The sequence below is a fragment of the Girardinichthys multiradiatus genome, chromosome 7, assembly GCF_021462225.1.
Source record: "Girardinichthys multiradiatus isolate DD_20200921_A chromosome 7, DD_fGirMul_XY1, whole genome shotgun sequence".
Classification (NCBI taxonomy): domain Eukaryota; kingdom Metazoa; phylum Chordata; class Actinopteri; order Cyprinodontiformes; family Goodeidae; genus Girardinichthys; species Girardinichthys multiradiatus.
The window spans coordinates 46,604,847-46,618,283 of record NC_061800.1 but is presented as its reverse complement, the minus strand read 5'-3'; the positions used below and the strand labels follow the sequence as shown (position 1 = coordinate 46,618,283).

General features: G+C 39.3%; 1 protein-coding gene across 2 annotated transcripts in view; it reads right to left on the bottom strand.

The window, feature by feature from the left end:
- LOC124870960 (protein FAM171B-like) overlaps positions 1–10,682 on the bottom strand; it is an 11,945-nt gene extending 1,263 nt beyond the window's left edge. The window contains exons 1-7 of one of the 2 annotated variants that reach the window (XM_047369866.1): positions 10,394–10,682; positions 5,160–5,393; positions 4,536–4,628; positions 4,291–4,449; positions 2,216–2,386; positions 1,998–2,114; positions 538–661 (exon numbers count right to left, since the gene is read on the bottom strand). In XM_047369866.1, coding sequence (XP_047225822.1) covers positions 538–661; positions 1,998–2,114; positions 2,216–2,386; positions 4,291–4,449; positions 4,536–4,628; positions 5,160–5,393; positions 10,394–10,568 — 1,073 coding nt within the window. In that variant the 5' untranslated portion in view covers positions 10,569–10,682. Of the gene's footprint in view, positions 1–537; positions 662–1,997; positions 2,115–2,215; positions 2,387–4,290; positions 4,450–4,535; positions 4,629–5,159; positions 5,394–6,920; positions 7,150–10,393 lie in introns of those variants that run through there. The other variant, XM_047369868.1, reaches the window with a different exon arrangement.
- Positions 10,683–13,437: the final 2,755 nt, after the last annotated feature.

The following is a 13,437-nucleotide window of genomic DNA, read 5'->3' as shown; positions in this document are numbered from 1 at the left end:
TTTCCTTCCAAGCAGATGGACTTCCTCTCATCTTTTAAAGGGGTCCTAGTCAAGTTTTTTTGGACTTTGGTTGCTTTTTCACTCAGTTTTAGAGGAATGTTTGAACTCTGACCTCTGACCCATTCAGGCATAAACAGCCTCCAAACTCAATGGATGAGCCTGAGCTGTGTCACACATAAAGAGGCAATGTTTTAAGCGTTTTGCTACTGGGAAACTGGTTCAGCAATTGGTCATTTTTTAACTAACTCCTGGTAAACATATCTACTATAGTGGGGATTGAGCTGGACTGTTTGTGATTAGATCTGAATGTGAGTCTATGACTGAACTGCATTCTACATAAATCATATTATTTGGACACTCAGGTGTATTTAATAAATGAGAATATTATTTCAGTAACTTTATTCACTATGTGAACACATTATGTAGATTAATTACACTGACTGGTGTTTTCAAGTGTTTAGTTCTGCTAATTATCAAAATGTTCTGGTTCCAGCTATTGAAAACACAACATTTAAGATTAGTAAAAGATTCTGGTACCTGCAGTAACATAAGAGTCCAATCAGGAGACAGACGATAACAACAAGTGTTCCTCCAGCAAGAACCATCAGGAAAAATGAATGTAGTGAGATGAAGTCAACAAGGATGGGCCATCCAACCAAACCTGAAGGAGATAATAAAACAACTAATAAATCAAACATATAATAAAGTTACAGAGCAAATAAAATCCTAACATCAACACTTTAACACTTTTAACTTAGAAATGCTGTTGGTTGTTGACAAAGTGTGTGTGGGCTGTAGTCTGAATGATTTGACGGGTTTTAGGAAGACTGTATTTTATAATTTATTGCAAATGTATACAAGATAAAGAAAATTGCATTTATGTTTCGCACATTGTTCTACCATTATTTTTATAAATTCCTGTAATTTTTTTTCTCATGTTAACAACAACAACCTGTCCAGGGACTACAGGTGGAAATTAGGATTTATAGCTATAACCTGGTCTCGTGCATCTTTCCTTTGTCCTCAGGAGGTTAACCTGAGACCCTGTGTCTCTGTAAAAATGTATTTGGTCATCATCATCATCATTCATCAAAAATCAAAATCAATTTTGATATTTATTTTCTGTTTACATCCAAATTTACAAAACTGAATCACAGTCATCCAAAAAAATCCCATTTTATTTGTGGGTATCCGCATTTATTGCAGATTTAGCAGTTTTCCGGCATTCAGACTCCTTCAGGTTGATTTATTTCACGGATGTTGAAAAGCAAAAGTGTTTTTGGGTCATCACCCCTCTGTTGTTTATCACATATCTCCTTCATCTTGGTATTACTGTCTATAAATGCAGTATCAGTTTTTATTTCCATAACATCTTTCCTCTAAGCACACTTACTTCCCTCTCTGACTCTTAAATATTGATTCACCACAAAGTTTCTAAAATTAAATATTGATAAAACTAAGATTTATTGGTCAACCCCCTGAGAAGCACCTTGTCTCACAGAGCTGAAAAAAGACAATGTCACCTGTTTCTTTACTTCCACCTATGTTAAACCAACCATCTCTGACACTTTTTAAGTCCCCGGTCACCTCCTTTATCATCTCCGCCAGGGAGAATATTTTTATGTCCGTCTGTCTGGATCCAGGATTTTTTGAAGGATGGTTTCTAATTGCCAGCCCATGGAGTTCCTACATGGTTCCTCACCCTGTCTGCAGCTGACATGCAGTGGCCAAACGTCATCCGGAGTATAGCTCATCAGTAGTGAAAATGCTGACGTGCGACAATGACTCAGTGGCCTTGGCGGAGGTCTGGGCTCTATGAGAGTTTTTCTAGTTGATTAATGCAACTCCACTGTCTTTGGGATCCTTCTTAGGTCCCTATAAAAAGCCTCATCTGGTTTAGTAATGCCATCATTATTAAAATAAAATAATTATGAAATCATATTCTTCTTGCTGTATTCTATTGACAGGATTTTAACATGTTTGAGGTGAAAACCTGCCTCTGGTGGAGGTCAAAGGTGCTGCGATCCAGTAGCCGAGGTGAGGAGCAGTAAAAGTCCACATCAGTTTTCTGTCTACCAGCGTCATCTTTCCGAGTCCTTTCCTCATCCATCCACCTGCAGCGAAACCAAACACCATCAAACATAAAACAATAAACGTGTTAAATGCTCAGCGGGTCAGGTTGGTGGGTAGAGTGTTGGAAAGTATCTGTACTGACCAGTAGTCCTGTTAAAGAACCAGGCTGGAACAACGTCAGCAGCCTGGAGCCTACAGCTCTCAGGAACGTTGAGGCTTATCTGGACCGGCCCGTTCACCTGCAGCTCCATGTCTCCAGAGAAAAGCTGCACACTGACGGCCGCCACTGGACTTAATTCCACGCTCACGTATCCTGGGGAACATCAGGAACAGTTATAGGAAGATAGATTCCTACAACACCGTGTGGGTCAGAATGTAACGAATGATTTTATTTAGCAGGCTCATGGTTTTTAGTTCTGTTTAAAATGATGGATCGTTAGTTTGGCTTCAGATTGTTTTTGTCCTTAGAAGGCAATCCTGGCCCGGTTTTTTTCTGTTTAGCTCTGTGGAGTGAACCACTGATGGAGTTACCGCTGATATTTACTCTGTTTACTTATAGTTCTTCTTTCCATAGAAAGTAGTCCTGGCCCAGTCCTTCTGTGTTCCTTCCATCTACTTTCTGTCATCTCAGACCCTAGTTAATGGCAGTAGTTGAACCTGGTTCTGGTTCTACTGGAGATTTCTTCCAGTTAAAAAGGGAATCATTCCTCTCCACTGTCACCACATAACTGCTCAGGAGGAGAGAATGGTGTGAATTCAGTTTACAATTCAATTCAGTTTGTTTATTTCGCACCAATTCACAACACATGTCGTCTCAAGGCATTTACCCAGCAGATTGCATCCAGTCAGTGACTTGCAGCATTCACTCCTCCTGGATGAGCATGTAGAGACAGTGGACAGTCACTGGTGTTGACTTTGCAGCAATCCCTCATACTGAGCATGCATGTAGCGACAGTGGAGAGGAAAAACTCCCTTTTAACAGGAAGAAACCTCCAGCAGAACCAGAACCAGGCTCAGTGTGAGCAGCCATCTGCCACGTCTGACTGGACGTTTGAGAGAATAGAGCAGAAACAGAAAAAGAACACAGAAGCGCTGATCCAGGAGTACTTTCTATGAGAAAGTAAAGTAAAACATTTATGGTTATAGCTCCTTTAGAGGCTTCATCTAGGAGAGAAAGAGAGCTAAGCAGATGAACTAACTCTATGTGCTCTCTTTCATCTTCTAGACTTGAAAACTGGCTCAGTCACAGTAGAAGCTCAGCCAGTAGCCATGTCTAGGAGAGAGAAAGGGTTAAACACTGAAAGTCAATGACTCTTCGCCTCCTTAGATTGATAACGTCATACCAACTGCTATTATAAGATCAACTGAACATGAGCTGAATTGAACTTAAAAGGAGTTGGATTTTAGATAACTGGAAATGAATTGGGCTTTAGTATTTAAAGTGCCTTGAGAGGACATTGTTATGAAGTAGCCCCTGTCCACTGTCATAACCTGCTCAGGGGTTATGAAGAAAAAAGGGAAAGGACACCAGGGAACGATTTACACATTGAAATAAATGAACAAAAACTAACAATAGTTCAGTAAATGTAGCCAGTAAAATCGTGTGAATGGGTTACAATGTTGAATGTAAATGTTGAGTGTTCAAGACAGGGAGAGATAAGCCTAATCCCCCCTTGCTGTGCAGCATCCAGGCCTTTGGGTTTGATCTGTTTTTATGTATCTCCAAAGCACAAACCTTTTCAAGGTTCTTCTTTTTCATGTAGTTGGTGTTTCCCTGGTTTTCAGAATGAATTTTTCTACTTGTTCACCTTCTAAAGTTTGAATTATAAATCATTCACACCTAAAAAGTCTCGTGAACTTGACAGATGAGCCAGTGGTTTGTCGACACATAACAATCAACTCAACAAAGGACCACTGTTAAATTAAACTGGTAAAATTCAGGCTCTCTGGTTTCAGCTGCCATTTTCTTAACTTGCACCATGATCATCGAATAATCTCCCCATGAAAATCTTAACTGCTTCATTAGGTTTTTGTTGGGTCACATTGTTAAAGAAAGTTCTGATCTCAATGGGACTTTCTGGTTAAAAGAGACCTGCTCAGGTTCTTATTCCATCAGGTCTATTTAATAGACATCTTCATGCAGTTACATACTGTAGGACTAGGAGATTTTGATGTGGGTAATGATGATGTGACGTCACTGTAGGATAAAGATATTACCTGATTTGCTGCTCATGATCCCCAGAGTGTTCAGAGACCCGTCCTGTTCTGAGCTCAGTTTGGGAACCGTCAGGTAGGATCTAATGGAGGTAATGTTCCTGCTGTGGGTCAGGTTCAGGAGCCTCTGAGGAAACCTGACTGTGGGCCGGGACGCAGCAACTTCAAATGGAGGAAAGATTTATGAATTCTGTGAAATCTTAACATTTAAAAATTGACTGAGAGAGCAATAGAACTATTTTCAGTACCAGCGGTTCTTCCAGTGATCAGAACTGAATCTTCAAAGAGCCAGATGTTCCCTTTATTCAGTTTCATCAAGGACATAGTTACTGATGAAAAGACTGCAGAAATAAAAGAGGACACAGTGGGGGCAGATGTGCATAACTAATATTAATATTTTAAGTTTTAGTGTTTCTCCACTAGATGGCAGTGTGACATTCGTTTCCCTACCTCTTGTTTTGCAATCATGTAGTGAACAAGGACTGGACAATGGGCTAATGCAACATTCATGACAATAGCTAAGAGTTTAAAATTAACTGTAAAGAAATGAGGAGCAAATTTAGGATCAAGATTTAGTTTTGAACTGATTCTGATATCCAAACTACATGAAAGCCCTTTTATTATTAAAATTAATTTGAAATGCTTTCTAATTCCCAAAAACCATCATCCATTATCCATCCATCCTCCACTGTTTAAACCCACTTGCCTTTACAAGATCACTGGGGGTGTGTCTATCTCCATCGGTCATTGGGCGGGAGGTGGGGTGCACCCTGAACCCTGAACAGTCCATCACAGGGCATTCCAAAAAACTAATTACAGATAAAAACATGTCTTGCCTTTTTTATTCACTCACACATGAACGGCAGACTCACTCGGTATTCTGCTGGTTCTACACAGCAGCTGTGCAGACATGAAGCCTTGCTTGGTAGCCACAACTGTGATGGGCAGCTCTGAGTGGAAAGGTACATGAAGCAGAACGCTGCCGTCCTCCTCACTGAAAGCTGTGCTGTTCAACACATGGACGACGAAGAGCTCCACTGCTGCATGGCTCAGGGGCTGCCGACTCAGCAAGTCGTTCACCTGGACCCTCAGGTTAAAGGTGGCGTCTAAAGAGAGAAGAAACATAGTGTTACATTTTGAAATCTAACTTAACAATGCAAGCTTGGAGGTGGCTTTAAAAGATGTTAAAAGAGGAAAGTTTGGAAAAGAGTCATATGTAGTAGAAGATTAAGCTTTCCATCAACAGAACCAAAGAGGTGAAATTTCTAGTTAATCTAGATGAAACCTTAGAACAACACAGAAATAAATAACAGATTGGAGAAATGTTTCCTGGTCCGATGAATCGGGATTTGAGCAGCAACATTCAGATAGTCGGGTCAGGATTTGGTGCAAACAACATGAAATCATGGATCCATCCTGTTTTGTATCAATAGTTAAGGCTGGTAGAGGTGGTATAATGTTGTGGGGGGTATTTCCGTGGCAATCTTTCTTATTCAAATGATCTCAATTTGGTTTCTTGAACATGACACTGAGTTCATACTCCAATGGGCTCCACAGATCTCAGTCCAACAGAACACCTTCAGGATGTGGTGGAACAGGATAGTCAAATCACGGATGTTCGGCTGACAAACATGCAGCCACTGTGATGCTATCATGTCAATTTGGACCAAACTCTCTGAGGAGTATTTCCAAAATCTTGTTGAATCTATGCCACCAGGAATTAGAATTCTGTAAAAGAAATTCAAACGTTTATGGTTTAATATGGCTGCGGAGTGTATTACCTTAATAACCAGAATTTATAGTATTAGAGTACAAATGAGCAGTTCAATAAATCTCTTGAGGGAATCCATAATCATTACATTTGTTCAGAAATCTCCCAGAGATTCCCACTGGCAGCCTAATGATTATGTAAAACCTGACTCAATTAGCTGCCTACACTTTGCACCAATGGCCCCAAATGAGCCTGACAAGAGGCTTTACAATGGTGAGATGAAGAGTTGCATAATAATGAATGAATGCTGAATAATCAGTCATGGCCTGTCTGTATGAACGGCCAGAAATACTGATAAACTATCTATAATCAAAGACAGGGGACAATGTGTTCAAATGTAACCAATCAATACTCATATATTCGCAATGGATATAGTTGTAAAGGGTTTTATATATACTCTTCAAATTGCTATATATCTATAAGCCCAGGAAAAAGGTTACAGGTATTTAGATTTTGTCCTGCTGGATCATAACAAGGTGGTATGAAAACTGAGCAAGAGAGAAAAACAGTCGGTAATTTAATTAAAATGACATTTACACTCAAACAGGCTTTTCATCAGCAGATTAAAACTTTAAAATAAGTGTCCAAAAAGGGACAAATATAACTAAAAGTATCAGAAATGGACTGAGAAGTAATGAAAAGTATTAACGTTGGTTCAGGTGGTGAATATGGCTACATGAAGGGCATCCATGAAAATGACAGCTGTTTCTGCCACCCATTACTAAATGTTTTCAAAAGGAGTCAAAGAAGTTAAATATGCAAGATGGTCCAAAACTGAGTCATTTGTCAGACGGGCGTTGTGAACTGCAGCGTGTCACCGCACAGATGATGGTGCCCTCTACAACATTTTAACAGAACCTACCACTGTTTGATGTCCCGGTACAACCTGAAGCTCCGGGCTCCCAGATCATGATGGAGCCCCCACCCTGTGGCGCTTAGAAAACATCTAGCATGAAATCTCCTTGTCCTGTCAGTAATGTTAGAAGCCACCACGGCATCCAGGTTGATTTGGGTTTGGGTCAATGATCTGCCTTGGTCTTCATGGACATGTTGGATCCTCTGGCTCAGTGCAGGGAACCAGCAACATGTGACAGAAGGAAGCCAGAATCAAACCTATTACCTTTGGATTGCAGGATGATGACCCACTACATTAGATTTTAGCTTTATTGAAGTAATACAAACAAACAAGGATAAGGCCAACTCTGCTATCTAGGAGTGGAAACTATGCTAAAGAAACATGATATTAAATAAATTGTATTGTTAAAAATGAAACTGTCCACTAACAACCAACAATGACCAGGAACATGACCAAAATACTAACAAAGACATAGTTATCTCTTAGCTGTTATTTAGGAATAACTAAAATGCAAGTGGCTAAACATAGAAGTGACATAGAAACATGACTTTAAGTAATTTTTAATGTAAATAATGCTATTTTCCACTAATGTTCGATAAAGACCAAGATCATGACCAACATAAAAGCAAAGCAGTTATTTAGGAGTGGATTTAATTCCAAAAAATATCATCTGCAGCTAAAACTGGAGCCTAAGTTTAAGGAGACAAATTTAAGCAGCAGCTTCATCATTGGTTTCACAGCAATTTTCTAAGAACTAAAACCATTTAAAAGCTATTTTCTAATAGCAGCAATCCTAATCCCACAAACATAATCCTGTAATGGTTGATGTTGCTCATAAGGCTCCTCAAAGATTCTCCAAACGTTTTCAGTCAATCTCCTGATGCTGTGCCTCATGTAGCCTAATGCTAGCAGCTTTCAGCATAGGCCAGATCCTTAGCTTGGAGCTGTTTGACTGCATCCATTTTCAGCCTCCAGTGTGAAACAAACAAGTACATTTGGCTGTGTGAACCTGCTGAGATGCTGACACCAGTGCAGATGGACAGGAGGACGGCTGTTCTGGGAGAGGAAGGCTGTTTTTTTAAGTGTGTTTTCCTGCTTCAGTGGCCAAACACAACAGTAGGGGTGAGTCACTAAATCTGAAACGGACATTTTTGCCTCCAGATTACTATAATCCGTCCATTTGGCAAATTGACCCACATCCCACACAAGAGAGGGTTCATGAAGCGAAACAAAAATGGTGTTCAGATGAGAAAAAGACCCTGTATGAACTGATGTGGGTTATTATCAAGAACAGAACACCACTGATGTCAAAAATAGAAAATAAAGCATTTCCCCTAACATAAAGAAATGAAAGGGAAGGAAGACAGAACATGTTATGGTTATTGAAAACAATGTGTGACTAAAGCTGCTGCTGCTTGAATGAGCAGCTGTCATGAGAGGAGCTGAGATCCATCATTTTATCAAAGATGGTAAAAATGACAAGCACATGCAGGGCGGGACACAAACGTGCCGACTAATCGATCCTATGAGACCACCAGCAGCACAGACAGATGGTCCAGCAGGGAATTATCTTTAAAGACCCTGTCTACCTTGCATGTGGTTTTGGAATTAGGCCATTGTTTCAGCTGATGGATGAGAACATGAGAGCTCCCTTTGAGATGTTTACTAGGAGACAAAAGGTCTTAGGTGGAGCTGGAGGTGAATTATCTGGTCTACATATCTGTTGCTCAGCTCATTAAACAACACAACAATAACCGTCCGTGTCTATATTTTTAGATTCCAGTTTTTGTCCAACGTTCCTTGTTCCCCTGAGCTTTAACTCTGTGAGCAGAAAACCTGGCAGCACTCAGCTAACAGCCAGCCGGGCCGGAGGAGTGGGGTGCTGTTTGTACCGGAGATAACAGCACGCTCGACTACATGTCCAAGTTATTCAGTCCACACAGCATGCAGCTACAGACTGGATCATGTGATGATGGATGCCATGGTACTCCTACATCAGCATGAATTAGTCATGAATCACTAGATAAGCAAACAAGGTCACAAATCCCTCTTTCAGCTCCTCTGTGCTGCTCTGCTGTTAGCAAAAAGCCTGGCAGAAAAGGTTCAAGAGGAGGGCAGGCATGCTTTCACTCCACTTTCTGTCAATAATAATAAAATAATAATTACACTAGATCAACTGAACAGCCTGAAGTGATGAATCAGTCTGAATCTTTCAGTTTTCCTCCTCTTTCCACATCTTTTCTGTCTTCTATCTATATTCTGTCTATATCTTATCTGTTTTCTATCCAGTAACACTTTAAATGTTAATGAACTGTAATCATACAGTCAATTATCAATACAACAGATGAATGTAACAAACTGCTTGATTGTGATGTACTTAAACAGATGGAGAAGCATTACTTAAGAGGGTATATGGCAAACCGATGTAGCATATAGTCACACCACACTTCAGTATTTATTTTCTGAAAACTCAAAAACAACATTCCTCCTGACACATTTTCAGAAACATTCGATGGGAAGTTAAGATTGGGAATTTGAAAATATTCCAAACTGGAATCTTTCAATAAGAATCATGGGGTTTTATGGTTTGCATAGTGCATTCAGCATCCTGGTAATGAAGCCACACCTGAATGAAGTTTGCAACTTTGGTTGTCCTGACGTTTAGCAACATTACACTAGATACAACATGCTGAAGCGTGCAAATACAGAACAGGTTACTGGGCTTCAGCTTTGGATAGTTTTACAAGCTATCCAAGAAGCACCAGCCGCCCACCAGTTAACTCTCCTGGTGTCGGTTAACAGACAATTATGGGACCATATTTTTAAGACAACTGTCTGCTGCTGCAGAAATTAAAGACTTAACTTAAACACACACACCAAAGACTCCAGATAACTTTGACATGTGTCCAAAAAACCCGAGACCTGTCTTTGACTCATGCTCTAAAAAATTAAGACTTGACTTAGACCCGTTTTCTTAAAGACTCGACACCTGATTTAGACTGCCCTCTAAAGTCTCTGGACTGAGATTTAGACCTGAACTCTAAAAACTCTAAAAGTTACTTTTGAGCACTATTAAAACCCTAGATTGGATTTAGACGTGAGTCCTAAAGAATCTAGCCTTAATTTAGACGTGCACTCTAAGACTCGGGACGTGACTTCCTTATAGATATCCAGCAAGCTTTTAAATGAGGCTGTTAAATGATAAATCCACCTTCCATAGACTAGTCTCTCCTTACCTATTACTCATGAACAGATTAGTAGATTTGAGAGTAAATCCACATACAAATAAGGGCATCTTAGTCTAAAATTTGATAAAAGTATGTAGTGTGAAGGATGATGGCGCAAAATTTAAGGGAAATTATTAAAACCAAACATAAAACATCACAAAATAATAAAGTTTTTATTTCATCTCAACTGAAAATGATCGAGCAGTAAAATGTCCGACATGTTTAAATGTTTAAGAAGTTCTGACTCCAAACCTGGCCGGGCCTGCTGCAGCTGCTCAAAGGGTTCTTGTTCCATGAAGTCCTGCTTTGTAAAGTTCCTCTCATCAGCATGCAGAAGGTGTCCCTCAGACTCGGTCAACTCTCCGCTCGTCCCCACGTTCCTGCTCACAACCAGCGCGCAGAAAACACACTCCCACAACCCACGCATGACAGAATCAGCTGCCCTGTGTTTTTACAGGATCACCCAGGTCCACTTTTCATCCACAGGTTGTTAAAGATCTGGTGCTGATCACTGTCCGCTCAGTTCAACCCAAACTACACTAGACACGAAACTCCGCCCCTTTAACCCACCTCCAGACCGACCATCTATCTATCTATCTATCTATCTATCTATCTATCTATCTATCTATCTATCTATCTATCTATCTATCTATCTATCTATCTATCTATCTATCTATCTATCTATCTATCTATCTATCTATCTATCTATCTATCTATCTATCTATCTATCTATCTAATAAGCAAGAAAGAGAAATGTTGCCATAAACAAATAAATACATAAATATCACACAACTACAACTACAGAAGTATGTTTGTATAAGTAATCTAAAATAATAAATAACTACAAAGGAAACTACTGAAAAATGATGTTTGACTTATAAAGATTACATTAGAATTGGCAACAATGAATGAATAATCCGGAATTATAAGAAAAACAATATTGAAAAACAATAATAATAGTAGTAATAATATAATAATATGTTTTCTCTTTCAGCTGGTTAAGAGCCTCCATTTCTGTGTAATGATGTACTTTAACATAAAAATAAATATATTGCTAGTAATATTAAAATAACTATTTTTCTTTTAGAAATTAGGGTTAAAAATTTGACTTAACATAAAATTTGATGATGCCAATTTTGATAAAAATGATCAATAATCGTCTTCATCATTATCATCATATAATATTTTATTTTTAAATTTATCTTATGTATTGAATATTAACATATCTAACAAGAGCCGATAATTTATTGATAATTTCTTATTATATCAGGAAAAAAAGCTCAACATGTGTTAAAGGTAAATATAACATATAATAATGTAGTTTGCTTCTGTTAATTGTGTTACACCTGGATGTTGAACCATCTAGTTTCTGCCACTAGATGGGGTAAATGTGACATCGGTTCAGAAAAAGCACACCAACCCTGTAAACCTTTTAAATAAATAGAACTGGTACCAGAACCAACCTCAGAGTCTGACCCAGAGGAGCCAGATTCAGCTGCTTGTGTGTCTGTGACAGCTGCCTTGGTCCGACTAACAGCACCGGGACAAACTGTGGAGTGGGAATAAAGAGATTTTCAGTAGTGGATCCAGGTGTCACTGGTTCTGGGGTTTTCTCCATTAAACATTAAAATTCAGTTTTTAAAAATTCTGTTTATACTTTTAGATTTTAATAAGTCCACTTTTGTTGCACTGCACACCTTTGTGCAGGTACAGAGCTGCTAAAGGCCACTGAACCCACTGGTACTGTGTTATCCAGATCTATGCTGAATTCTGCCTACATACAATCAGAACAGCTCCATATGCACCACCGTCACAGTACAGCATGCATGTCACTTTTGGACCAACTGGATACATTCTAAGCTGTCTCTATAGATATCTAAAAGCCTGAGCCTCCCCCTGCTCTGAATACTCTGCACAAAGAGAACAAACCAGGTTTTACAGAAATAATTTGGGGTCTCCATGGTGAAGGTGGACAATGGTCTCTATTTTCCTGAAACAATTTCATGAACTCAAGTTGTACCCCGTAGAGAACCGCCTGTTTTCCCTTCGTTTTTTCATGTCTCTGCTGTACATTTTACTGCTTTGGCTGTTGTGCAGCAGAGGAGTACATTTACAGGTATTACTGACTGAATAACTAACTGGATGACCTCTTAAGGATTTGTTTAAAACTCATTTATCTTAGTCCTTTAACTGCATCCAGTTTGAGTGGCAGTCAGGACTGATTGAAGTGGGCATCACTTGTTCATTCCTATAGTGGTTAATGTGTGTGGTTAAAACTCCTAAACATTAACCTCAATTTGACGCATTGCTGCTCCTATTTATCAGGTTAAAGATGTGAATCCTTCTGTGCCAGGATCAAATTCACAGCTACTTCCTTGCTTTTTTTGCATACTTCTCCTCCTTTACTATTTACACACCCAATCTTAAAATTAGTCGTGCTACGTTTGATTTTATTGTGGTAAAGTGTTCTCCTGAAGGCTGGTTTCCACCTGCGAAGTGTTCTGATGCCAAAGCAGGAGTGAATCTTTCGTCGGCAGGGTCCTTCATCATCACAGCTCCTGTGTGACAGACAGGAGGCCTCAGGGAGGCAGCGAGATGACACATTTGTCCTCCCAGCTCTATTCCCCTCAGTTGAAGCATAAATCCCAGTCTAAACACACAAGCAGGAGGATGGATGGCAGCCCAAGTCTTCAGGATCAATTTGCCACAAATTAGATACAGTGATGCTTCATTTCTCCACATAAATAGCTGTATCCAAGGGGAGTAGTTTGGAAATCTGTCGTCTTTTACTCCAGAAATCCATACAGCCTCTGTGCTCCATCCCCACCTTCCTTTTCCTTTATTAATCCTTTTTTTTTTTATGAAGAGCAGAGTTATGCTTCCTCTCCTGCTTTTTGGCATACAGCACTCCAGAGCTGAACAGCTTCTGTTAGTAAAACAAATAGATGGTTTCGTTCCCCATTTATAATCATTTGTGTAAATTAATGTGAAATTCACTGACTGAGAAATGAGAGCTGGCTCTGGCTGAAAGCTGATGAAAATTAGCATTACGATTATCAAGATTTACGATAATTGATATAATCATAGATATTTTATTGAATGGTGTTTTCAGAGTCAGATCAAACATAATTGCAAAAGTGTTAAATTAGTCAAATTTCTAACTAAATTCCTGCTGAGTAATTAATGTTTTACCCAAAGGGTAAAATAAATGAAGAAAATGTGGGAAAATAATAAAATGCTGCACGTTACTGCTGCCAATGAACTGCTGGAAAAATTAGAGCTGGCTCTGGAAGAAT